General features: G+C 36.4%; 1 protein-coding gene across 1 annotated transcript in view; it reads left to right on the top strand.

Moving 5' to 3' along the window:
• RYR2 (ryanodine receptor 2) overlaps nt 1-24,959 on the top strand; it is an 864,696-nt gene that overhangs the window by 487,125 nt on the left and 352,612 nt on the right. The window contains exon 24 of the mRNA XM_069064486.1: nt 5,780-5,863. Coding sequence (XP_068920587.1) covers nt 5,780-5,863 — 84 coding nt within the window. The remainder of the gene's footprint in view (nt 1-5,779; nt 5,864-24,959) is intronic.

The raw sequence follows: 24,959 nt of genomic DNA, 5'->3' as shown, positions 1-24,959 counted from the left end.
TTGGTACTTTGCCCTCTAATCAAAAGAGTGAAAGGAGGTGTGGGAAGTGTTGTCAATCAAGATTTAATTTAGCTTCATGGTGGTAAGATTAGAAGTGATGAGTTTCTCTTGGGTGGGGCATCTTGTTCCATGGAGTTGAAAGCAGGCAGAGCAACATATATAAAGCAAAGTCAGATTGATTCCCATTAGATTGACTAACAAGACAGAAAAAGAAAATGACAAATATTAGAGGGGATTTGGGAAAATGGGTACACCAATACACTGGTAGTTGGTAGAGTTGTGAACTGGCCCAACTGTTCTTGAGAAAAATTTCTAGATATGTGAAAAAGTCTATAAAACTATGCATACCCTTTGACGCAATAATGCTGCTACAAGGTCTGTATCTCAAAGAGTTCAAAGAAAATGGGGGAAAAAAACCCTATACGTACAGAAATATTTAGAGCAGCTCTTTTTGCCATGTCAAAGAATTGGAAACTGAAGGGATGTTTAATAAATAGGGTGTGGATGAATAAGTTGTGGTATATAATTATGATGAAATACTATGAGAAATAATAAAAAATAATGCTATAAGAAATAATGAGCAAGATGCTTTTAGAAAAACCTGGAAAAACTAGTATGAACTGATACATAGGGAAGTGAGCAGAGTATGTTATACATTGTAATAGTAATATTGTAATGATATTCATCAACAACAACTTAAAGAATTGAAAGAGTATTCAGTGCTTTTGGCTATGCTGTGCTAAGATAATCAAAATGTAAATGCTACCAAAATCATTACACAGTTTAATTCTTTCCTAATCAAACTGCAATAGTGATGCTTTAAAGAATTTGACATAGTAACAGCAGTTCATTTGGTAGCATAAAAGATAATAGCAACTCTTTGTGAAGTTTCTGAAAAAAAAAGTTTGTTATTTAACATATATAAATATAGTTAGTAAATTGTCTGTATATATATAGATATATAGAGACAATTAATATAATTAGGTAAGGACAAAAGCCATTGCCCAAAAGTAGTCCAAGGATATGAGCAAGAGATTCTTTTTCTTTAATATTTTTTTTCCAATTACATGTATAAATAGTTGTTAACATTTTTAAAAATTCTTGAGTTCCAGGTTCTCTTCCTCTCTCCTTTATCTCCCACTTCCCTGAGACATCAAGCAGTTTGATATAGACTATGCATGTGTAGTCAGTCAAAGCATCTTCATGTTAGTCATATTGTGAAAGTAAACACCTTTCCCCTCAAAAAAACATGACAAAATAAAATAAAAAATATTTTACTTCAACCTGCATTCAGACTCCATAAATTTTTTCCCTGGACGTGGGTAGCATATTTCATCATAAGTCCCTTGGAACTGTCTTGGATCTTTGTATTTATGAGAATATCCAAGAATAGCTAAGTCATACATATTTCATCATTGTGCAGTATTGCTATTACTGTGTACCATGTTCTCCTGGTTGTGCTCACTTCTCTTTGCATCAGTCCTTGTAGGCCTTTCCAGGTTTTTCTTTTCTTTTCTTTTTTTCACACGGGGGGAGGCAGGGCAATTGGGGTTAAGAAGTGACTTGTCCAAGGACACAGAGCTAGTTAAGTGTCTGAGGTTGGATTTGAACTTGGGTCCTCCTGACTCTAGGGCCAGTGCTTTATAAACTGCGCCACCTAGCTGTTCCAGGTTTTTGTGAAAACATTCTGCTCATCATTTCTTGTAGCATAATAGTATTGCATCATAATCACATACCACAACTTGTTCAACAATTCCCAGATTGATGGGCATCTACTCAATTTCTAATTCTTTCCTGTGACAAAAAAAAGCTGCTGTAAGTATTTTTGTACATATAGGTCCTTTTCCTTTTAAAAAAAAACCTCTGATATACAGACCAAGTAGCAATATTGCTGAGTCAATGGATATGCATGGTTTTTTAATGTCTTCAGACATAGTTCCAAGTTGCTCTCCAGAATGGTTAGATCAGTTCACAACTCCACCAACAATGCAGTAGTGTCCCAATTTTCCTACATCCTCTCCAGCATGACATTTTCTGACATATTAGGCAAACTGATAGGTATGATGTAGAGCCTCAGAGTTATTTTAATCTGCATTTCTCTAATCAATTCTCTAATCTATAATCTCTAATAATTTCTATAATCTCTAATTCTAATATATATATATATATATATATTTGATTCATATATTTGAAAACTGCCTCTTCATATCCTTTGACAACTTATCAATTGGGGAGTGACTTGTATTCTTACAAATTTGACTCAGTTCTTTATATATTTCAGAAATGAGACCTTTATCAGAGAAACAGTGTAAATTTTTCCCCCAGTTTTCCTTTCCTTTTAATCTTGGTTGCATTAGTTTTGTTTGGAACAAGAGGTGTTTAAAAGAGTTAAAAACTATTAACAACCACATGAAATAATGCTTCAAGTCAGTAATTGTAAGGGAGCTAGGAATAGGAAGTCCAATTGATAGAGCACTGGACCTGAATTTAGGAAGACCAGAGCTTAAATCTGACTTCAGATACTTAGCAGCTGTACGATTCCAGGCAATTCACTTATCCTTTATCTGCCTCAGTTTCCTTATTTATACAAAGAGAATAATAAGAACACCCCTCCCAGGGTTATTGTAAGGATAAAATGAAATAATATTTATAAAATATTTTTCAAAATTTAAAGCTCTGTATAATTGATAGTTTATTACTTGAACTCATAAGTGTAAATCAAAAGATATTTGAGATTTCATCTGACTCAGAAAATTGACAGAAATGACAAAATGTTGGAGAGGTTTTTGAAATATAGGCACAGTAATATATTGTTTGTGGTGAATTAGTACAACCATTCTGGAAAGCATTTAAAAATTATATTTAAAAATTACTTAATATGCTCATACCCTTTGACTCAGAGATTCCACTCCTATACGTACTCCAAAGATATCTTTGACAGTAAAGAAAGGTTTCATATTGACCAAAATATTTATAGTAGCCATGTTTATGATAAAAGAGATTTAGAAACAAAGTAAATATCCATCAATTGGGGAAATACTAAAACAAATTGTGGCACATGAATGAAATTAAATATTATGGTGTTGTAAAAAACAATGAGTATGATGAATATAGAGAATCTTGGAATGATTTACAGAAATCTAAGAAAAAGTAATATAAGTAAAACAAAGAAGACAATATGTTTAATGACTACAATGGAAATAAAAAGAACAGCAGCCACAAAACAGTTGGATGAATGTTGCAAAATTACAACAGTTTTTTGCCTACATGATGATACCTTCTTCCACTCTTTTGCAGAGGTGTGTGTTAGGGTGGATTGGTCTCCATAAGTGTAAAACATTGCATTTTTTCAATTATTAGCAACATATTAGTTTAGTTTTGTTAATTTTTTCCTATGGTTACTCTTTTTTAAAAAAATTAACTGTGAAAGAATAGCTCTTGGGAGTATTTTTAAGCAAGTTTGGTTGCATAGAACATACTATCATAAATTATATTATAATAAATTGGGGATTGCAGCAGAAGGGAAACAGATCATAGGTGACTAGGAAAAAAAAAAACCTCTTTTTTTCCTATTCCTTCTTACCAGACTTGACTTATTTCCCATTCCCAAAGAAAGGTACTGGTACTCTATAGTGGCACATTTTAAAGGGAATAGACTAATTTTCTCTTTTTCCTTTTAAATTCATTTACTTTTAGTTTAGAACATTTAGTTCCATAAGTTTTTGAGTTCCAAATTTACTCATCCTCCCTCTACTCTCCCCCCCCCCAGGTGGTGGCGTGCAATCCAATATAGGTTCTACATATACCTTAACATTAAACAGTAGTCTAGTTATAAAGAAGTATTATAACCAATGGAATGAACAATAAGAAAGAAGAAACAAAACAAAGCAAAAAAAAGAGAGCAAGTAGTTTGCTTCAATCTGCATTCAGACTGTAATTCTTTCTCTGTATGTGCATAGCATTTTACATCATGACTCTTTTTGAGTTGTCTTACGAACTTGTAATAGAAAAGCCCCATCTATGAAAGTTAGTCATCACAGATACAATGTGTCTATAATTATGTACAATCTTCTCCTGGTTCTGCTCCCATCACTCAGCATCAGTTTATATAAATCTTTCCAGGTTATTATGAAGTCCTTCTGCTCCTCATTTCTTATAGCACAATAGTATTCCATTACATTCATATACCACAACTTGTTTAGCCATTCCCCAATTGAAGGGTATCCCCTTAATTTCCAATTCTTTGCCACCACAAAAAGAGGTGCTATAAATACTTTTGTATATACAGGTCCTTTTCCCACTTGTATGATCTTTTCGGGGTACAACCCTAGAAGTGGTACTGCTGGGTGGAAAGATATGACAATTTGACTGTCTTTTGGGTATAGTTCCAAATTGCTATCCAGAATGGTTGGATCAGTTCACAACTCCACCAACTATGCATATGTTCCAATTTTTCCATATCTCCAGCCTTTATAATTTTCCTGTTTTGTCATGTTAGCCAATCTGACTGGTGAGATATGGTACCTAAGAGTTAGTTTGATTTACATTTAAGAATCTAATTCTCATGGGCATTACATCTATTTTCTCAATGCCATTTCATTAATTTTCCCCCATACTGTAGCGGCAAGCACCCCAAGCACGTCCTCAGGGTTTGCTGCCCATACAGGTTCTTGGATCTGCTTTGATAAAGGAAAGCAACTCAAAATGGGTTAACAAGCTTACTTTAATCATTCAGACATATATCGTTTACCTCGTTCAGGGGAAAAGGTCAGCACCCCAAACTTCAAAGTATACAGGCAGAATTATCAAGACAGAAACAGATCAAGTAGACAGATTTCCAAACTGTCCAACCATTACATCCATACCCAGACATTAACTGGGTTTAACCAACTGGGTTTTTCAAAGCCGGGGGGGGGGGGGACCCTGGACAACGGCTTCCTAGAATATAGATCAAATCACAGAACACTTCTCAAAGTGAGGCCCCAAAACAAAGCTACACATCAGGGCTTATATAGCCTTCTCCTGGCTCAGAGAATGTAACAACCTTATTGACCCACTGGCCAATCAAAAAGTATCTACTGAAAAACAAGCCTCCCACCCCAGGCTTCAGGTGCACTTTAGCCTAGGGGCAGGGAAGATCTTCCAAATTTGCATTCCCATTACACATACCCAGAAAACATTATATCATTTCCCTCTTCTGTCTTTTCTTTCAAGACCAAGCTTCACCTGGTATTTGGAACTACTCCAAGTACTACTTTCTAGGAAAGCTTCAGTAGATCTCTACTTGTTATTACTCTTTCTGTCCCCAAATCAGCTTGCATTTATTTATGTTTTCACATCACACAGAATTAACAGGATTTGAGCATAGGAATTTTTTTGTTGTTTTGCCCTTAGAACTTTGTACTTCATAAACACTTAATAAAACTTTGTTTAATTGAATTGGTTTAACTGTTAAAACAAAAAAGACCAGCCTCAGAATTCTTCAAAGGCTCTTGGAAAAAAATAACACAAAATTTTGGTGAGTATGTTGCAGGAAAGGCCAAAAATATTATGAAAGGAAATAATGCCATCTAGAAAAAGGGAAAAACAAAGGTCCCCAGCTTACACAAGTTGGTTTACTTAGTCCTAAAATATATTTTAAAACCATTCAACTATCTGGAAGTAAAGTATTCCTATTGTATAATTCTAGGAGCCAGCATTTCACTTTAATGGACTTTTATGTACCATGTTTCTACATATGACAGAAAGTGGTATAACTTATTTCTAATTTTTTTTCTAGGACTTTGTTGGCCTTAGGCTGTCATGTGGGAATATCAGATGAGCATGCTGAAGAAAAAGTGAAAAAAATGAAACTTCCAAAGAAGTAAGTTAAATTCAGATATCTAAGAAACCTGAATAGAGTCTGGATAGTTTTAGTCCAATCTTTTACTTGAGAAACATTTATTAAGCACCTACTGTATATTATATATGACCTTAGGTACTGGGGATAAAAATACAAAACAAAACAGTCCCTCTCCTCAAGCAACTGACCTTGAGGGGGAAACAGGGTGTCTCTCTATCCCCCCCTTCTCTCTTTCTCTCTCTCCATATACATGTGTATATATGTGTGTGTGTGTGTGTGTGTGTGTGTGTGTGTGTGTGTGTGTGTTTATAAAGTAAAGGCAAAGTAATTTGGTGCAGAGAGTGGGAAGATACTGGTATCTGGTGATATCAATAAAAAAGGGGAGGACAGAATACATTTAAGTAGTGCTTCTGAAAAGGTAGAGAGAATAGAGGTGGAATGTTAGGTGTGAGAAGCAGCAAGTTTGACTTCACTGTAGAGTATGAAAGGGGAGTAACTTTTATCACAGGACTTGAATGTAGGCTTAAATAAGATTGTAAGGATTTTTAAATGCCGAAAGGAGGAGTTTATATTTTTGTCAAGGAGCAATAGGAAGCCACTGGAGCTTCTTGGGTAAGGGACTAGAATGGCAGACTTTTGTTTTAGGAATATTACTTTGGTCATGTGGAGGATGGATTCAAGAGGAAAGACACTTGAGGCTTGTTGGCTCTCTAAGTAGGCAATTACATTAGTCCAGACAAGAAGTTGAGGTTAAATAGATTAAATTAGATTGGTCACCATGTGAAGGAGAGAAGAGCAAAGTGTAGGAGACATGTTTTAAAGGTAGAATAGAGAAGACTTGGTAACTAAATAGATATGGGGGAATAAAATGAGGAGTTAATGACAACTCAGAAACTCAGAATTTAGGGTGACTAGAAAGATGATGGTGATCTCAGCCCTCACTAGAAATGGGGAAGTTCATATAAGGAATGGATTTAGTAGAAAAGCAGTGAATTCTGTTCTGATTTTGTTGAATATGAGAATCCTCTGGGTTATCTAGTTTAAAATGTTTAATAGATAGACATGTGGTAATGTGGTACTGGAGCTCAAGAGAATTAGTAAAACTGAATATGAAGATCTGTGAGCCATCTGTATAGTAGAGAGCCAATAAGGTTACCAAGAGAGATAATGTAAAAAAAATAAGAGAAGAGGGCTAAAGACAGCCTTAGCATATATCTACAGGTCAGGAGCTGGATATGAATGATTTAGTAAAGGAAACTTAGAAAAAAATGGTAAGGTGTGTAGAAAAATAGAGAAACTAAATGATGTCTTGGAAACACAAATAAAGTTTCTAGGAAAGAGAGGGTGATCAATAGTGTCAAAAACAGAAGTTGAGTACTATAAAGATCAAGAAATGAATGAGGGGAGAGGAAGTGAATACAACAGATATAGACAGTTACCCCTCGAAATTTGACTTAGAAATGGAGAAGAGATATTGCATGTGAGCTAGAAGGGTGTTAGGGTCTAATGAAGGGATATTAAGAATGGGAGAGGCTTTGGTGTGTTTAAGGGAAACAGAGAAGAAATCAGTAGTTGAAGAGAGATTGGAGATAGGTGAGAAGAATTAAGGCAGGAGCAATCTACTAGAGAAGATAGAAGGGGGAAGGACTTAGGATATATATTGACCTTGACAAAAAGAAGGATCACCCATTTATCAGAGACTGAGGTAAATGAGTACAAGATAAGGGATGATATCAAAAGGTTTAAGAGTGGTAGAAAGAGAAGGAGCTTACTGTGAAATATCTTGTTTTTATAAGTAAAATAAAAGGCAATATCCTCAGCTGAGAAGGAGATGAGAAGAGATAAGAGAAGGGAAGACTAATTGTAGGGAAAGAAATGGAATGAATGAATGAATGTAAATGAATTATGGTGGAAACAAGTGATTAATGGTTATGTTAAAGGTATGACCATCCCTATGTATAGGTGAATTGATATAGTTGACTAAGTGATGAGAGTTAATGAATTTGAGGGATTGAGAAGTTAGAGAGTCTGAGTGAACATCAGCATATATATTGAAGTCTCATAGTATAATGACAGGAATTGAAATGCAGAAGACCATGAGTCAGAAACTCAATTCCTTAAGAAGGGACAAAGAATGATTTGGGAAATGGTGGATAATTGCCATTGTGATCTGGAATGGGTGATAAATTTGATTCAAATGACCCTCAGAAGAGAAGTTACTCAGTAATAATGGTAGTGGGGAACATACAGTATCCCAATTCCTCCTCCATGACCAGTGTGTTGGGGACTACCAGTGTTAAATTATAACCAATGCTAGAAAGGGTGACCAAGAATGAAGTGTCTTTGGGGAAGCCAAGTCTCTGTGGGTACTTGTGTCACATGTAAAATTTAATGAAAAGGTAGACTGAGGCACAATTCTCTGCACAAGATAACATTTTATTATCAGGGCTGGTAATCTGAGAATAAGATGGGCCAATGGTTACCTTAGGTTTTAGCCAAAGACAAAGAATTAAAGATGCAAATCCTTTTTATAAGCATAGGAAAAAGAACAAAATAGAAAATATATTATTGGTTATGTAATTGATAGCATTATGGAGGTGAGGAATGATGGGTTACCTTAAGGAAAGGGGTTTACACACACTGGGTCCCAGACCACTGCCCTTTGTCTTGAAAGAATGCTTTTTAATGGATTTATGGGACCCAGCTGTATCCCGAGGTCTTTGATAGTGGACAGGAGGAACATATTCACAGGTGCCAGGGAATGTGATAAGACCACCTTTAATTGGCAAGAATGAGGCTAAGATGGGACAAGATCCACTAATCTGCTTCTCAAGTATAACACAAATGCCATGAAGTTTCTCGGAAACCAAAGTTATGTGGGTTTAACAGGTGTAGTGTGGCACAAAGTGATTTGCAAATGTTGCTGAGGGGACAATTCTCATAGAATTAGAATATTTTATGAAATAAATGAATTTCTAAACTTTAGCCCAGGACTCTTTGGACAAAAAAAGACATCCTTGAAAGGCAACTTTCTGGTGTAAAGATACAAGACCAGAGATCCTAGTATTCATTTGCATCCCCCAAGGGTAGCTAAATTCCTTGAAGCAAGGATAGAAAATAGAAAAGTGAATAGTAAGGGAACTTAATCCATTACAAGCTAACAGAATTCTGAACTAAGTTTGGACACAGAAACATGACTTAAGCAGTTATAGGACAAAACTAATTAACTGTAAGGAGAATCAATAAGGAAATGATACAGGATCAGTTTTAATCTTCTCATTTGACTCTTGGAAATCCAAGTAGGAGCATCTCTCCAGAGGACTGCTGCTGTGAATAGCTCTAAGGTTTAGTATAGTGAACTCTATTTATTCAGCAGTAAACTAAAGCAAAACATTCACAGAAACCAAAGTACAGCATTCAGAATGATATAACATAATAACTTATCACAAAAGTGACCACATAATTTTAAACAAAAGATATCACTCAGTAAGTCCTTAAGTCAGTCATCCTTAAGGAGCAGTCCTCCTTAAAGGATACAAAGTACAAAGGTCTCCCACATTGTCACCACTAGGTCACATTGTCTTAATCTCAGTCAGAAAGTCTTCTTTCTTGCTGATTGGAGACTAGCTTCTAATCATCCTTAACTCAATCATCCTTGGTTTTTTTCATCAAGAATGCTTCAAAGTCCTCTATTCCACTGAGTGACCATATTTTCCCCTGAAACATGATACTCACTTTTGCTGGGTAGGTAATCCTTGGTTTTGATACCAGCTCCTTTGACCTCCAGAATATCATATTCCAAGCCCTTCAATCCCTCTCTGCAGAAGCTGCCAGATCCTGTGTTATCCTGATTGTGTTTCCACAATATTCAAATTGTTTCTTCTTGGCTGCTTGAAATATTTTCTCCTTGATCTGGGAATTCCGGAACCTTGCTATAATATTCCTAGGAGTTTTCTTTTTGGGATCTTTTTCAGGAGATGTTCAATGGAGTCTTTCAATCTCTATTTTGCCCTCTGGTTCTAACACATCAGGGCAATTTTCCTTGAGAATTTCTTGAAGGATGATTTCTAGGTTCTTTTTTGGATCCTGGCTTTCATGTAGTCCAGTAACTTTTAAATTATCTTTCCTGGATCTATTTTCCACATCAGTGGTTTTCCCAATGAGATATTTCACATTGCCTTCTATTTTTTCATTTGTTTGGATCTGTTTAATAGTATCTTGATTTCTCATAAAGTCACTAGCTTCCATTTGCTTCAATCTAATTCTGAAGGAATGATTCTCTTCAGTGAGCTTTTGAGATTCTTTTTCCATCTGACAAATTTGGCTTTTTAAGGCATTCTCCTCATTGGCTTTTTGAGCCTCTTTTGCCATTTGAGTTAGTCTATTTTTTAAGGTGTTATTTTCTTCAGTCAGGTTGTTGACTATCATTTCATGATTTTCTTGTATTGTTCTCATTTCTCTTCCCAGTTTTTCTTCCACTTCTCTTATTTGGTTTTGAAAATTCTTTTTAAGGTCCTCTATGGCCTGCAACCAGCTCGTATTTTTCTTGAAAGCTTTTGGTACAGGAGTTCTGACTTTACTGTCTTCCTCCTGTTCCATGCTTTGAACCTTTTGGTCCCTGGATTGTAAAGTTGGGTTTCTCTGTTTGCTTTGCTTCCTTTGGCTGCTCATGTTGCCACTCAATTACTTGAATTTTGGGCTTTTTGCCACAGTAGGTCTCTGCCACCAGACAAGGGAGCTTCATCCCAAATTTTGGGGTTTTCTCATCTGCCAAAGTTTTAGTTGGGTGCCCTCTCTGAAGTCTCCATATGCTCTGGCAAGCTGGTCGCACATCCCAGGACCTCCAACCTAGATCTCAATCCAGATTCAATCAGGTTAAAGTAAGAGCAATTACCCCTCAGACTGGTCGCTTGGTCTCCCTACAATCTACAGCCCAGGAGCTCTGAAGCAGCCAAGTGGCAGCACAGCTGCAGCGCCTCAGCAGCTTCTCGCCCTGGGAACAAAGGCTGACCACACTCCCAAACTACCAGATCCCAAAGTCCACACTGCACTGACCTCTCACTTTTTCCTTAGCATATATGGGTTGATAATTCTGGAACTGCCACAGCTGCTGGTAATCTGAAGTCCCTCAAGCCGGCAGCTGGTCAGGCCCACCCTGAAGTTAAAAACCTCTGGCTCCAGTGGGGCTGGGGTCTGCTCCTAGAGCGCTGTGCTGGCCACTTGCTGCCTGCCTGCCATGTTATCCTCAGTGGGAGGTTAGCTTCTTTTTGTCATTTTGTGGGTTCTGAATCTCCAGAGTTTGTTCACAGTCACCTTTTACATGAATTGGAGGTGGTGGGACCTGGAGCCCCACGGAAGTCCTGTTTCTACTCCACCATCTTGACTTTGCCCCTAACTCAATCATCCTTAAGGGGTACAAAGTACAAAGTTCATCCTCTGCTAGGTCATAGTAAATCATGATCTTGTCAGTCAGCAGTAAGGACCCAAGGAAAGGTCTTTTCATCTTGGCTCAAGACTGGCTCCCAAATTTCATGGTTCCTCTTCCATGGTGCCAGTTCTTGTCCAAATTCACCCAACTGTCACCTGGACTCACAGATAGGCAACTCCCAGCTCCTGGCCCAGCTCCTAGTCCATCTCCTCATCCAGTTCCTCATCCATTTCCCATTCCATATTGAAGTGTTCAGTGACCAGTCCACCTCAAGCTTTTCGCAGTTCCTGTTTCTGGGAAGACAAAGCTTAACAAAGCCACAACAACATTCATACACATTTCCAGCACCATCATCAATTCACTTTCTACCTGTGAAATCAACATGGACCCACAAACAAGGTCTGAGAAATCAACACAAATCATCAGTATAGCCCCAGGACCTTTGAATACATCAGTAAAACCCTCTTCCAGGACTTTCCTCTTTCAGAACACTGCAGAACCTCTTAAGTGAGTTTAATGATCATCCAAAAGATTGTCTAACTATCGCACAAAGAAAACCCATTGAAAAAAAATTTAGATTATGATAATATTTGGATGGAAAATCCATAGAACTGATCCATCACTGTATGAGTGTGTATAATATATGTGATACACACACAATTACATAAAGAAATAATAGTTCGTTAGGAACAAGGATTATATTTCAAAATGTCATAGAACTTTACTGACCCCAAGCCTCTCCTTGAAAAAAAAATATGAATCTTTTAATATCAGTATTTTTCTGATTATTCTTTGAGGCTATCAAACATGGCAGTTTCTAAGGATTCAAAATTATGGAATGTCCAAAGGAGAAAGGAGAAAAAATATGGTTGGCATAAATAAATTACAGGAAATATCCAACAATGAATTATACACAAAAAATGGTATAAAATATATCACCTATGTGATATATACTTGGGAAAAGTGTTACCTGATCACATAACTAGAGTAAGGAGTAGCAGATAGACACTCTATGTCCTATATTGGTACCTTTATAATATCAAGAGACATAGAGGATCTCAATCAATACTGTTGTGTGAACTTTCTGTCAAGCATTTAATAAAGGTTATAAAAATTGCATTAAATGAGAAGGCATAGATGAATTATGATCTATTCCTTAGGAAGGGGTATAGCTCTTGAGGAGATCACAGATCCATCGCTATTTCTAAAAGTGAAAGATCTCAGAACAAATTGTGTTTTGATACTTTAAGATCTGTAATCAATTTGTGTAGAAAGCATCTATATTAAAAAAGAAAATAGCCCCTTTGTTCTCGTGTTTGTTTACCCATAGTATCTGTGAATCTAACTCTGATATTCCTAAGACTTATATTTTCTATAATTTATATAATTTTCCTTAGTTTTCAGAGCTGTGAAAAACATTAGAAATTAATACTCACTTTTTCATCAAGGAATTCATGTGGTTTGTGAATTTCGTAAGAAAGCACATGTTTTGACAGTTTGCTAACAAATGGCAACTTCACATTTTCTTGTGCTGATGTATACTATAACACAGTACTACTTGATCATTTCTCAGCTTGATTCACTTGGATATTATTCTGAGAGTGTATCTTCAGAATGATAATATTTAACCAAGGATCCACTTACCACTTAAATTGTTTTTACTTAACTTTGAGATATATGGCAGATTTCCAAACATAACACTAATGCTGTATTCTCTGTAGGAACAGTGTTTAGGCTAATAAAAAGTTTTTGTGATTGAAATATTTGTCTTATTTTTTCTTTTACACATCTTCTATGACTAAGCATTCATGAACCTGTGGATTAGTTAAACTCTAAAATTAATAATTAATATGAGGTGGCAGTAGACCAGTCCCTTAGAGGATTTGGTATTTCTCAGTGAATTTTGCTCAAGAGAACTCAATCCTCAGATCCAAGCAATTATAGTTTTCATTCATTTTATTCTGATTTTATATAGCTAAGTAGTAGATTGTAAATTTTTCAGACCATGAAAGAGACACAGACCCTTCAATGAAGAAAAATATTGCAGTATGCAAACTATGTACAAACAAAAATAGCATGTATGTACAGATACAGATATAGATAAGTGTGTATAGATGTGGATAGTTATCTATATCTGTATCTATACTTATCAATATCTGTCCATGTCTACATTTACTAAGGAGGCCTGAGACTTCTTCTTGAAAGAAGTTGGGTCTTTAGCTTAGATTTTAAGAAAGCTGGGAAAGCTAAGAAGCAGAGATGAGGAGGGAGAGAGTTCTAGGCTTTGGAAACAGGAAAAAGCTTGAAGTAATGAGATCTAGCATCATGTATAATGAACAGCAAGAAAGATTGCCTCCACATTGCGATGTTTTATAAGTAGGGTGGGTAGTAAGATGTAAGTTGACTAGATACATAAAAAAATGCTAGGTTGTGTTTAAAAACTCAATGAGATTTTTGTATTTTATCCTAAAACTAATAGGGAGCCGCAAGAATTGATTGAATAGGGGGAAGAGACCTGGTTTGACCTGGCCTTTAGGACAACCATTTTGATAGTTAATTGGAGGGTTGTATTGGGAGAGAATTAAAGCAGGGAGACCAAGAAGCAGGCTATTGCAAATAGTCCATATTGAGGTCATGAATATGTGTCTCAGTGTAGTTGCAATGTCGGAGGGAAGAGGTGAGTATAAGCAAGAGATGTAAGGAAGGTAGGAGTTGAAAACTGATCAGATATGGGACATGAGAGATAGTGAGGAATCAAACAATAAGAAAATCCCTAGATTGTGATTGTGGTGATTAAATGAATGATGATACTTTTGACAGTAATAAGGAGGCTAGGAAAGGGGCAGGATTTGGGAAAGGGGAGGAAAGATGATCAAGTCAGCATTGGAAAAGTTGGGTTTTAAAAGTCTACAAGACGTTTAGTTTGAGATTTCCAGGAGGCAGTTGGAGATGTGAAACTGGAGGACAGAAGAGAAGTTAGGGCTAGACAAGAATATCTCAGGGTCAGCTGTATGGAAATGATAGCTGGTGCTATGGGAGCTGATAGGATCACCAAGTGAAATATTATAGAAGGAGAAGTGTTAGAACCCTGGGGTGAACATATGCTTAGCAGGTTTGATGTGGATGGAGAACTAGTAAAATATGGAGAAGGAACAGTTAGAAAGGTAGTAGAACAAGGGGAGGGCTATGTCATCAAAATCTACAGAGAAGAGAGTATCAAGGAGAAGAAGGTTATTGACAGTGCCAAAGGTAGCAGAGTGCTTAAGAGAAATGAGGATTGAGAAAAGACCTTTAGATTTACAATTGAGATTGTTAGTAACTTGAGAGAGAGCAATTTCAGTTGAATGATTACCTGAGAAACCATATTGCATAGAGCTCAGAAGAGAGTTAGAAGAAAGTGAAGGCACTAATTGTAGATCCTTCTTAAGGAATTTTGCCTTGATAGAGAAAAATAGGACTATAGATAAGAAGGATGAGAATCAAGTGATTCCAAGTGAACCCAAGCGTTTTATTTATTTATTTTTTTTTTTTAGAATAGGAGACATGAGCATCTTTGTAGGCAGGAGGGAAACAGCCACTGGAGAATGAGAGACTGAAGATAAGTGAGAATATGGGAATGATAATGGAAACAATCTTAGAGAAAATGGGGTAGAATGGGATTCCTCATGTGCATAGAGGGTTGAAGGAGGAGATAGTAGTGGAATCTTTGAAGTGATGTGAAATGAAGAAGAAGGAGCTTTTAAAAACTCATTTTTTTCAGTGAATGATGAGGCAAGATAGTTAGCTAAAAGGGCAGCCCACGAAGGGGAAGCCATAGGAAGTTTCAGGAGAGATGAAAAAGTTTGAAAAAGCTGCCGTAGTGAGTGGCATAGTGAATTGTATGAGGTATAAAAGGGTTGCCCTGTTACAGTCAGGATTAGTTTAAGTTTAGTTAACAAATTCATAATGGACCTAATCAGTAAAGTTTAGTGATTTTTCTCCAGTTTCATTCAGCAACACATGAGCAGGAGTGAAGCCTGTAGATGCTTGGAATAATGCAAGGGTGAGGTTTGGTAAGGCAAGATCTTGGAATAGGATACAGGGAAAGATTTTTATTGTATTACTACATACAATTTTCTGTGAGACAACAGTTTGGCACAATTTTGCATTAGGACTTTGACAGAAATAACTAACTACAGTTCAGATATAAAGCAATCAAGTAGTTCTATCATGAAAAATAAGTAAAGGGGGGCAGAGCCAAGATGGTGGCATAGAAGCAGGAAAAGTCCATGAGCACCCTCCATAACTACCTCAAATACCTATAAAATATAACTCTAAACAAATTTTAGAGCTACAGAACCCACAAAGTCACAGAGATAAACAAATCTCCCACTGAAGGCAGCCAAGCAGGAGGCTAGTAAGGGTCCATCTCAGTGTGCTAGGAGCCCAGCCCAGCCCCGCATGAGCCCAGGGTTTTAGCCTCAGGGAGGCCCTGCCCAGCAGTGTCTGGAGCAGACTTCAGGAGAGTGGATCACCAGCAGCTGTGGGGGTTTCCAGAAATATCAACTCATAAATGCCAAAGACAAAGAGCATGGTCCATCCTCCGCCCCTGAAGCAAGAAGCGGCTGAGGTGTGGCAGCGGTGCAGTTGCCTACACTTGGCTGCTTCAGAGCTCCTGGCCTGCAGATTGTAAGGGGACCAAGCGACCATTCAGAGGGTAATTGCTCTTGCTTTTTTTTTTTTAATGCTTTATTAACTTGTGATTTACATCATCCGTTTCCGCCAGATTTTGAGTTACAAATTTTCTCCCCATTTCTCCCCCACCCACCGCCCCAAAACAGCAGTCCCACAGGATATCCCCTCCTCCAATCTGCTCTCTCCCACATTTTCCCCCATAACCCTTTCCACTTTTCCAGTGGATCTCTATGCCTCAGTGCCTGCACATCCCATTTCCCAATTACATGTAAGATGGTATTAATTATAGTATATATACACACACATATATATACATATATGTATATACATATTTGAATATTTGATTTTAAAACTTTCATTTCCAGATTCATTCCCCTCCTTCCCTGTCACCCACCCCTACTGGGAAGATACGCAGTTCAGTATTCAGCAACCACACAGGTTGCACATGTGTGGCTAATGCAAAACAATAACATAGTAGATACATTGTAAAAGACTGATTACACTTCCCTCCCTCCCATCCCACCTCCCACCCGCTCTACTCTCCACTTTGATCCTGTCTATTTTCAAAAGTGAGTGCTTCCAATCTCCCTCCCCCCGAGCCTACCCTTCCTTCTATCACCCCCCCTCTCATCCCCTTTCCCCCCATTCTCCTGGAGTGTGAGATACCCTATTTAGTGTGTATTTCACTCCCTCCTCAAGCCAAATTCAGTGGGAATAAGGTTGACCTTTTTGCCTTCCTGTTCTTCCCCTCCATTGTAACCATTTTCCCTTGCCTCTTCTGTATGAGATAGTTTGCCCCAATCTGTCTCTCCCCATCTCCTCTCATTATATTCCTCTCACCTCTTAATTTCACCTTTTAAGTATAATTCCTTCCTGTTAAATTGGACGTGTGCCCTCTATCTGTATATACCTGTAAACATATATACACACATTCACATATGTATTCATATGCCCATATACCCTCATATATAGACAAATTATACATATATATATACATATATATATATATATACATATATATATATATATATATATATATATATTTCTAATCCCTTCAACTACAATTGCTCTTGCTTTAACCTGCCTGGATCTGGATTGTGGTCTTGGGTGGTGGTCCTGAGGTGTGTGACCAGTGAGCCAGAGCTTGTGGGGGCAACAGAGAGGGCACCCAACTAATAGCTCCAACAGCTGTGAAAACCCCAGTGATTTGGGACAAAGCTCTCCTCTCTGGAAGCAGAGTTCTACTATGGCAAAGAACTCAAAAGTCAAGTAATTGAGTGGCAACATAAGCAAGCAAAGCAAGCACAGCAATCAAACCTTAGATTCCTTTTTTGGGGACAAGAAGGATCAAAGCATGGAACAGGAGGAAGACAGTGAAGTCAGAACTCCTGCACCAAAAGCTTCCAAGAAAAAATATGATCTATTTACAGGCCATGGAGGAACTCAAGAAGGATTTTGAAAATCAAGTAAAAGAAGTGGAGGAAAAATTGGGAAGAGAAATGAGAATGATGCAAGAAAATAATTTAAAGAGAGTCAGCAACCTTACTGAAGAAAATAACACCTTAAAAATAGATTAACTCAAATGGCAAAAGAGGCCCAAAAAGCCAATGAGGTGAAGAATGCTTTAAAAAGCCGAATTTGCCAGATGGAAAAAAATTTCAAAAGCTCACTGAAGAGAATATTTCCTTCAGAAATAGATTGGAGCAAATGGAAGCTAATGACTTTATGAAAAATCAAAATACTATTAAACAGATCCAAATAAATGAAAAAATAGAAAGCAGAGTGAAATATTTCATTAGAAAAACCACTGACCTGGAAAATAGATCCAGGAGAGATAATTTAAAAATTATTGTACTACTTGAAAGCCATGATCAAAATAAGAACCTAGAAATCACCCTTCAAGAAATTCTCAAGGAAAATTGCCCTGATATTTTAAAACCAGAAGGCAAAATAGAAATTGAAAGAATTCGCTGATCACCTCTTAAAATAGATTCCCCCCCAAAAAACTCCTAGGAATATTATAGCCAGGTTCTGGAGTTTCATATCAAGGAGAAAATATTACAAGCAGCCAAGAAGAAATAATTTGAATATTGTGGAAACACAATCAGGATAACACAAGATCTAGCAGCTTCTACATTAAAGGATTGTAAGGGTTGGAACATGATATTCTGGAGGTCAAAGGAGCTATAATTAAAACAAAGAATCTCCTACCCAGCAAAACTTGAGTATGATGTTTCTGGGGAAAATCAAATAGAGGACTTTCAAGCATTCTTGATGAAAAAAACAGAATTCAATAGAAAATTTGACATTCAAATACAAGAAGCAAGAGAAGCATGAGAAGGTAAACAGGGAAAACAAATCATAAGGAACTTATCAGAGTTGAACTATTTACATGCCTACGTGGAAAAACGATAATTGTAACTTATGAAACTTTTCTATGTATGAGGATAGTTAAAGGGAATATAAATGTATATATATATATATATATATATGTGTGTGTGTGTGTATACATACGTATATATGTCTATATGGGAGGGTATATGTGCATATGAATACGTATGTGAGTGTGTATATATATGTGTACAGGTATACATAGACAGAGGGTACAGGATCAATTGAATAGGAAGGGATGATATTTAAAAAATAAAATTAAGAGGCAAGAGAGGAATATAATGATAAGGGATAGAGACAAAATTGGGTATATTATCCATATAAAAGAGGCAAGGGAAAACTGTTACAATAGAGGGGAAGAATAGGAAGGCAAAAGGGAATGGGTCAACCTTCCTGTCATTGAATTTGGCTTAAGGAGAGAATAAAACACACACTAAATAGTGTATCTCGCCCTTCAAGAAAGTAGGGGGGAAGGTAATAAATGAGGGATGATAGAAGGGAGTGCAGATTGGGGGGGAGGGTAGTTAGAAGCACACACTTTTGAAAAGGGACTGGGTTAAAGTAGAAAATAGAAAAAGTGAGGGGTGGGATAGGATGGAGAGAAATGTAGTGAGTCTTTCACAATATATCCACTGTGGAAATGTTTTGCATAACCAGACATGTACAACCTGTATTGAATTGATTACCTTCCCAGTATAAGGGTGGGTGATGAGGGAAGAAGGGAAAGAATCTGGAATTTAAAGTTTTAAAATCAAATGTTTTTTTAAAAAAAATATTATTTTTTACATGCAACTGGGAAATGAGATATACAAGCACTGGGGTATGGAGATTCATCTTGCCCTACTAGAAAGTTTCAGGGGAGAAGGGGGAGGACATAGGAGAGAGCAGATTGTGGGAGGGATTGTTCAGTGGGATCGCTGTTTTGGGGTGGTGGGTAAGGGAAAGACTGGGAGAAAATTTATAACTCAAAATCTTGTGGAAATGATTGTTGTAAACTAAAAATGAATATAAAATTTATTTAAAAATAACTAACACATGCTATAATTCACAAATCTTTAGAAGTATTACTGGTAACAGCCGAATCTCAAGTATAGAAGATAGACATATCAGAACTGGAACAAAAGTGATGCATAGAACACATTTAGTTGATACTTTTTAACTTGTGTTGTTTCTCAATATGGAAGACCATTGACATTTCCAGTGATGTACACACCTTGTGCTACGTTTACATATCCACTGTGATAAGTCTGTGTGTTGTTTCCCTGTTTTAGAATATAAACTCTTAGAAGGTAGGAGTTTAGTTTTTCTTTGTATCCTTAGTACTTTGTGCAGTAACTGGTGCTAGGTATATGTTTGAAGGATTTTGTTGTTTCTGTTCTGAACCAGTATTTATTTGTATAAGGAACTGCTGGAGAGAAAATTCCCTCTACCATGTAGATCTATAAATGTACTGAAACTTACAAATTTTTACTGGGGACACTGATAGGTAAAGTTTTCTTCCCAGGGTCATATTGGTAGTTGGGCTGGAACCAAAGTCTTCTTGATTCCTTATCTGGCATGGCATGCTACCTGGAAATAGTAGACACTTAATAAGTTATTGCTGGATGTACATGGATATTGACCTGATTCTTACTAACAAGGAGGCTGCTAAATTAGAAATTATGAGGATCTTGAGAGGAAGTTACAAATCATTATCACAGTTTGTAGAAGATAAAGAGAAGAAAGTTAGGAACAGTGTGATTCATAGCATAATGCCTGGTACATAGCAGGCACTTAATTAAGTGCCTGACTTTATAAGTGACTGACTGGGTGCTTTTCACAGAGGAAGGATATGCAGAATCCCATGGTCTGAAATTTTCTAGGCATAGTCAACCTGATAGGAGGCTCTCAAGAACAAATTTCTTTTGACATTAAGAGTAAACAATGAAAGATGAAAAAGAAAAGGGACAGCTATTTAAAAAGACTTAAATACTTGTGTAGGTAATAAATCTTCTAAATTAAATTTGTAAAGCTGTGTTAGTCAGTGAACTAGCATTTAAGTGCCTATTATGTGTCAATCACTGTGCTTCGCACTGGGGATACCAAGAAGGGAAAAAAATGTCCCTGATCTCAAGGAGCTAATGTTCTAGAGGAGATAACATGAAAACAGTTATGAACAAATAAGATATATGCAAGATAATTTGGAGGTGCTCTAAGAGGGAAAGCACTAAGATTAAGGGAGATTAGGAAAGACTTCTTGTGGAAGATGAAATTTTAGCTTTTATTTGAAGGAAGGTGGAGAAGTTAGGAGGCAGAGGTGAAAAGGGAAAGAGTTCTGGGCATGCAGCCATCCAGTGAAAATGCTTGGAGTAGGGGAATGGAATATCTTGTGCTAGGAATAGCAAGGAAGTTAGTATCACTGAATTGCAGAGCATATCTTGCAGGAGGAGAGGTGGAATAAGATTAAGAAAACTGGAGAGGTAGGAAGGAGCCAAATTGTGAAGGGCTTTAAAAGTTAGGGGATTTTATATTTGTAATAGGGAGTCCCTGGAGTTTATCAAATAGGGGAATGATATGGGGAGACCAGTGCTTTAGGAAGAGCAATTTACTACCACTACTAATAGTGCTTTACAAATATTAACCCATTTTATCCTCACAACAACCTTGAGATGTAGCTTCTTTTATTATCTTCTTTTTACAGATGAAAAAACTCAGGTAGACAAGTTAAGTAACTTAATAGGGTCACAGAATTATTAAATGTTTGAGGCTGTACTCAGGTCTTTCTAAATCTAGGTCCAGTATTCCACTATATCACCTAGCTGCCTCTGAAAGCTGGATGGAATAAAGTTTGGAGGGAATGAGGAGATAAGGAGGCAAAGAGGACAACCAGCAGTCTATTGTAATTGTTAGGTATAAGGTGATTAGAGCCTGCACCAGGGTTTGTGGTAGTGTGAGAGAAGATAAATATTATTTATGAGATGTTAATGAGATTATTATATTGAATATGTCTTCTTATACACTGCTTATATAAATAAATGTGTCTGCTAAATATGTTTTTGAACTACTAGTAAATCGCATGATTAGATTATCTACTTGTGAAACTTTGTCCCTGGATCTCACTACCATAGAGATCATTCTGATGATGATTTAATTTAGCCTTATGGATCTTGGGGAATTCAGGCTTAGTTTTACTTAGTTTCCTCAGCCCTTCAGCATCTGGACCTATGACTTTTCAGGACATAATTTTGTTTTGTTAATACACTGATGTGCCTGGATAAATCTTTAAAGCTATTCATTTAAAAAGAAGAAAAATTACTAAATAGGCTACTTATAGACTTCTGGTCACTAGAAGTATTTAGGTACGAACTGGTAGGGCTCACAGAAGAATCTGTCAGGAGTACTTTTCAGGAAATTTTTGCAGTTAGGAGAATTTTGACAGGTTTTTGAAATAGTGAATAGAATGCTTAATTAAGTTGGACTTAGGAAGACCTTTGTTTGAATCCTGCTTTAAGTATTTGCTAGCTTATATGATTCTGGCAAATTGTTTAACTTCCTAGCCTTTTTCTTATTTGTAAAATGGAAATAATAATATCTTTTAGTATTATTCTTGAGGATCAGAAGATATGTAAAGTTATTTGTACATCTTAAAGCCCTAAATAAATGTTGGATATTTATTACTCTTATTATTTATTATGGTATTATGATTACCGGTGTTATTTTGCACTGGAGATTTCTTGTTTCCCCTATTCATCCCAACCTTTTTCCCCTTGTACTTCACAAAGTACTTGAATATAATAGTTATTATAGTTATCTTTATATGTATCTTTATTTTTCTATTATTTTGTGAGCTTCTTGAAGATAGAGACTGTCTTATTTAATACTTTCTCCCCGATAGCAACTACCTCCAGTGCTCTGCATATTATAAATATTTATGTGCTAAATATATTTTATTTACTATATATATGCCAAAATGTTGAATTGGGTTGTATAACCATATATGTTTTAATTTCTCCTTACCAGTTTGATGGTTAATGAAGGGTATAATATACTTTCAGAGAAGCATTTTGTTTACTTTCAGTGAAAATCCAAACAAGTATTTAGTGTCCATATACATGCTTACAGTAAAACATTCTTAATATTTGTGTGTGTACTTATTGGCAAATTTCCCATTTTTTTCAAGGCACTTGATGAGCTGATTTAATAATGGAATATATAGATAACATCTACTAAACTTGGACATAATCATCTTCTGTTATCTTATATTTTTCACAATTAAATGACAACTCAATTTAACTTTATGATTGGAGAGAAAGAATAAAATATTTTTCTTTGTATTTTTGGTATTTTGCCCTACTTAGGTATCAGCTTTAATTTGCCTTTCACTGCTAGTATGTAGTACCTTTCCCCCTCTTGCTTCCCTGAGTTTGCTCAGAGTGTCTATTTAGGAGGAGATAGAGTCATGTAGGAATGAAGAACTAATTGAATTGGTGCTTCACACAGGGATTCATCAATGAAGCCAAATGCTATCAATTCTTTTCTTTCTTTCTTCCTTTTATTTTTGGTTTTTTATTTTTTTTATTTTTATTTTGTGTGTGTGTTTCCTTCTTCAGTAATTTGGAGAGAACAAGCAGGTAAGTTGCAATTTTAAAATGTTCTTTGCCAGGTTTAAAAATATTTTAAAAGGTTAATGGACTTTGATCAATATAGTACTGTTTCCAGTATTCTTGTGGCCTGAAAATTATATCAAGACACTTTCTTACTCTGTTTAATGTAGACACTAGGGAAGAAGTATATATTCATATACTCTTAGGAAATTATTTTATAGATCATCTGATCCATTGACCTAAATTTTTAAAATGAAGAAAATTTAAAAGTAGAAGTTAAATTATTTACCATTCTAAGAGGCCTCCTAATTTAATTGTGGATTAAAGGGAGAAATATTTTCAGGTTTCCTAAATGATTCATTACCATTCCTCCGGAAATACTTACTTCTGGTAAAATTGTTCTTTGATATTTCCTCTATTCAGATATATTCAGAGTAGCAGATTCATTTTAAAAGGTGACATTATTAGCAGTTCATATTGATTTGAATGTCATTATTTTTATGACACTGTATTAAGTAGAGTAAGTCAGTTTTGTGTATTATTCTTGGAAAGGAAATACCCATATTTCCTTTCACTCTCTAAGCTCTACATGTTGAGAGGGAGTAGAACTAAAAGATTATAACTTTTTAGTTATTTTAGCTTAAATAGAATTATAATCTAGTAAGTTGAGATCAGTTGTAGTTTTCAAGTTCTCTTTTGTAAAGGGTTACAATTAAAAAAAGTTGACATTTTTGCAAATAGCAATACATAATTGAATTTATAGATGACTTGTTCACAAACTCTAATGATGTAGAATTCCCCATAATTGTTATGATTAAGTTAAAATATTTAGTCCCAGAGGATGAAAAAGCTTGAATAACAGTATCAGAAATCCTTGATTGATACTCTCCATCTTCCTCTCCACTACCCCCCCCCCCAGTGTTTCTTCAGATTAAGTTTGCATTACTTAATGTGATATACTCCAACCCTCTCCCTTCTTTAGATGGATCTGGCAGTTTGAAGAATGTAACAGACAAGATTCACTATACCAAAATAACCCCCTGACCAAACTGAGATAAGATGACAGTACTGCCTGAAATTCTAGTAGTTGTTAATTTTTTTTTCTTTCCAGGTATTTTCTTTTAGCATGTGCCTACCAAATGCATCTATTTTTAGGGCACAATAGATCACCACATCTTGTTGTTAATTACTTTATTCAATTGATTTCGGGGTAGCTAAGTGGCACAGTGGGTAGAGGGCTGGGTAGAGTCAGAAAGACCTAAGTTCAAATATGGCCTCAGATGCTTACTGGCTTTGTGACCCCAAGCAAGTCACTTAACCCTGTTTGCCTCAGTTTCCTCAGCTGTAAAATAAGCAAGAGAAGGAAATAGCAAAACATTCCAGTATCTCTTCCAAGAAAATCCCAAGTTGGATCATGAAGAATTGAACATGACTGGAATAACTGAACAACAACAAAAGATCAATCACTGTTGACAGGTAGCAGAATTTAGGACCTTTGGGAAATAGCCATTTGAAAACTAACTGTTATAGAGAATAGCAGTAAGGTGTGTTGACTTCACTGAGACGGGGAATTTCTGGTAAGAAAGTTCCTTCTGCTACTGCCATTTGTTTTGTCTCTGGGGCTGGTAGACAGTCTACTTAGCTGTGTTTCATGTATGTTGTCTTTCATGTATGCCAGGTAGCTTCTAAACTCTGGGGATAAAAGCCCTTGCTCTCAAGGAGTACATATTCTAATTCAGGATGTCACTCAAAGGAACCTCGTGGCTATGCTCTTCCAGGACAGCAATTATTTTAGTTGTTTCTTTGTGTACACAGGACTTAGCACATGCCTGCTGCACAGATAAGATTTTAGCCTGTCTCATTCCCTCCCTACAGCCTGCCTCCCAACCTAGTTGAAACCTTTCAACAGTACCAGGTCATACGCACTTAACTGCCACACAAGAATCCCAGCCAACTCCTTTCTTTTGCCAATTTCCTGAATTTACTTGTGCACCACAGGTAGAATGCGGGAAGGGCTCATTGTCCACCTTCCAATTAAGTG

Source organism: Petaurus breviceps, unplaced genomic scaffold, assembly GCF_028583685.1.
Source record: "Petaurus breviceps papuanus isolate PSGF00001 unplaced genomic scaffold, PetGlider_PUasm1.0 90633, whole genome shotgun sequence".
In the NCBI taxonomy this organism is placed as follows: Eukaryota; Metazoa; Chordata; class Mammalia; order Diprotodontia; family Petauridae; genus Petaurus; species Petaurus breviceps.
Note: the sequence above shows the minus strand (reverse complement) of the source record. Positions and strands in the feature narration are given on the sequence as shown.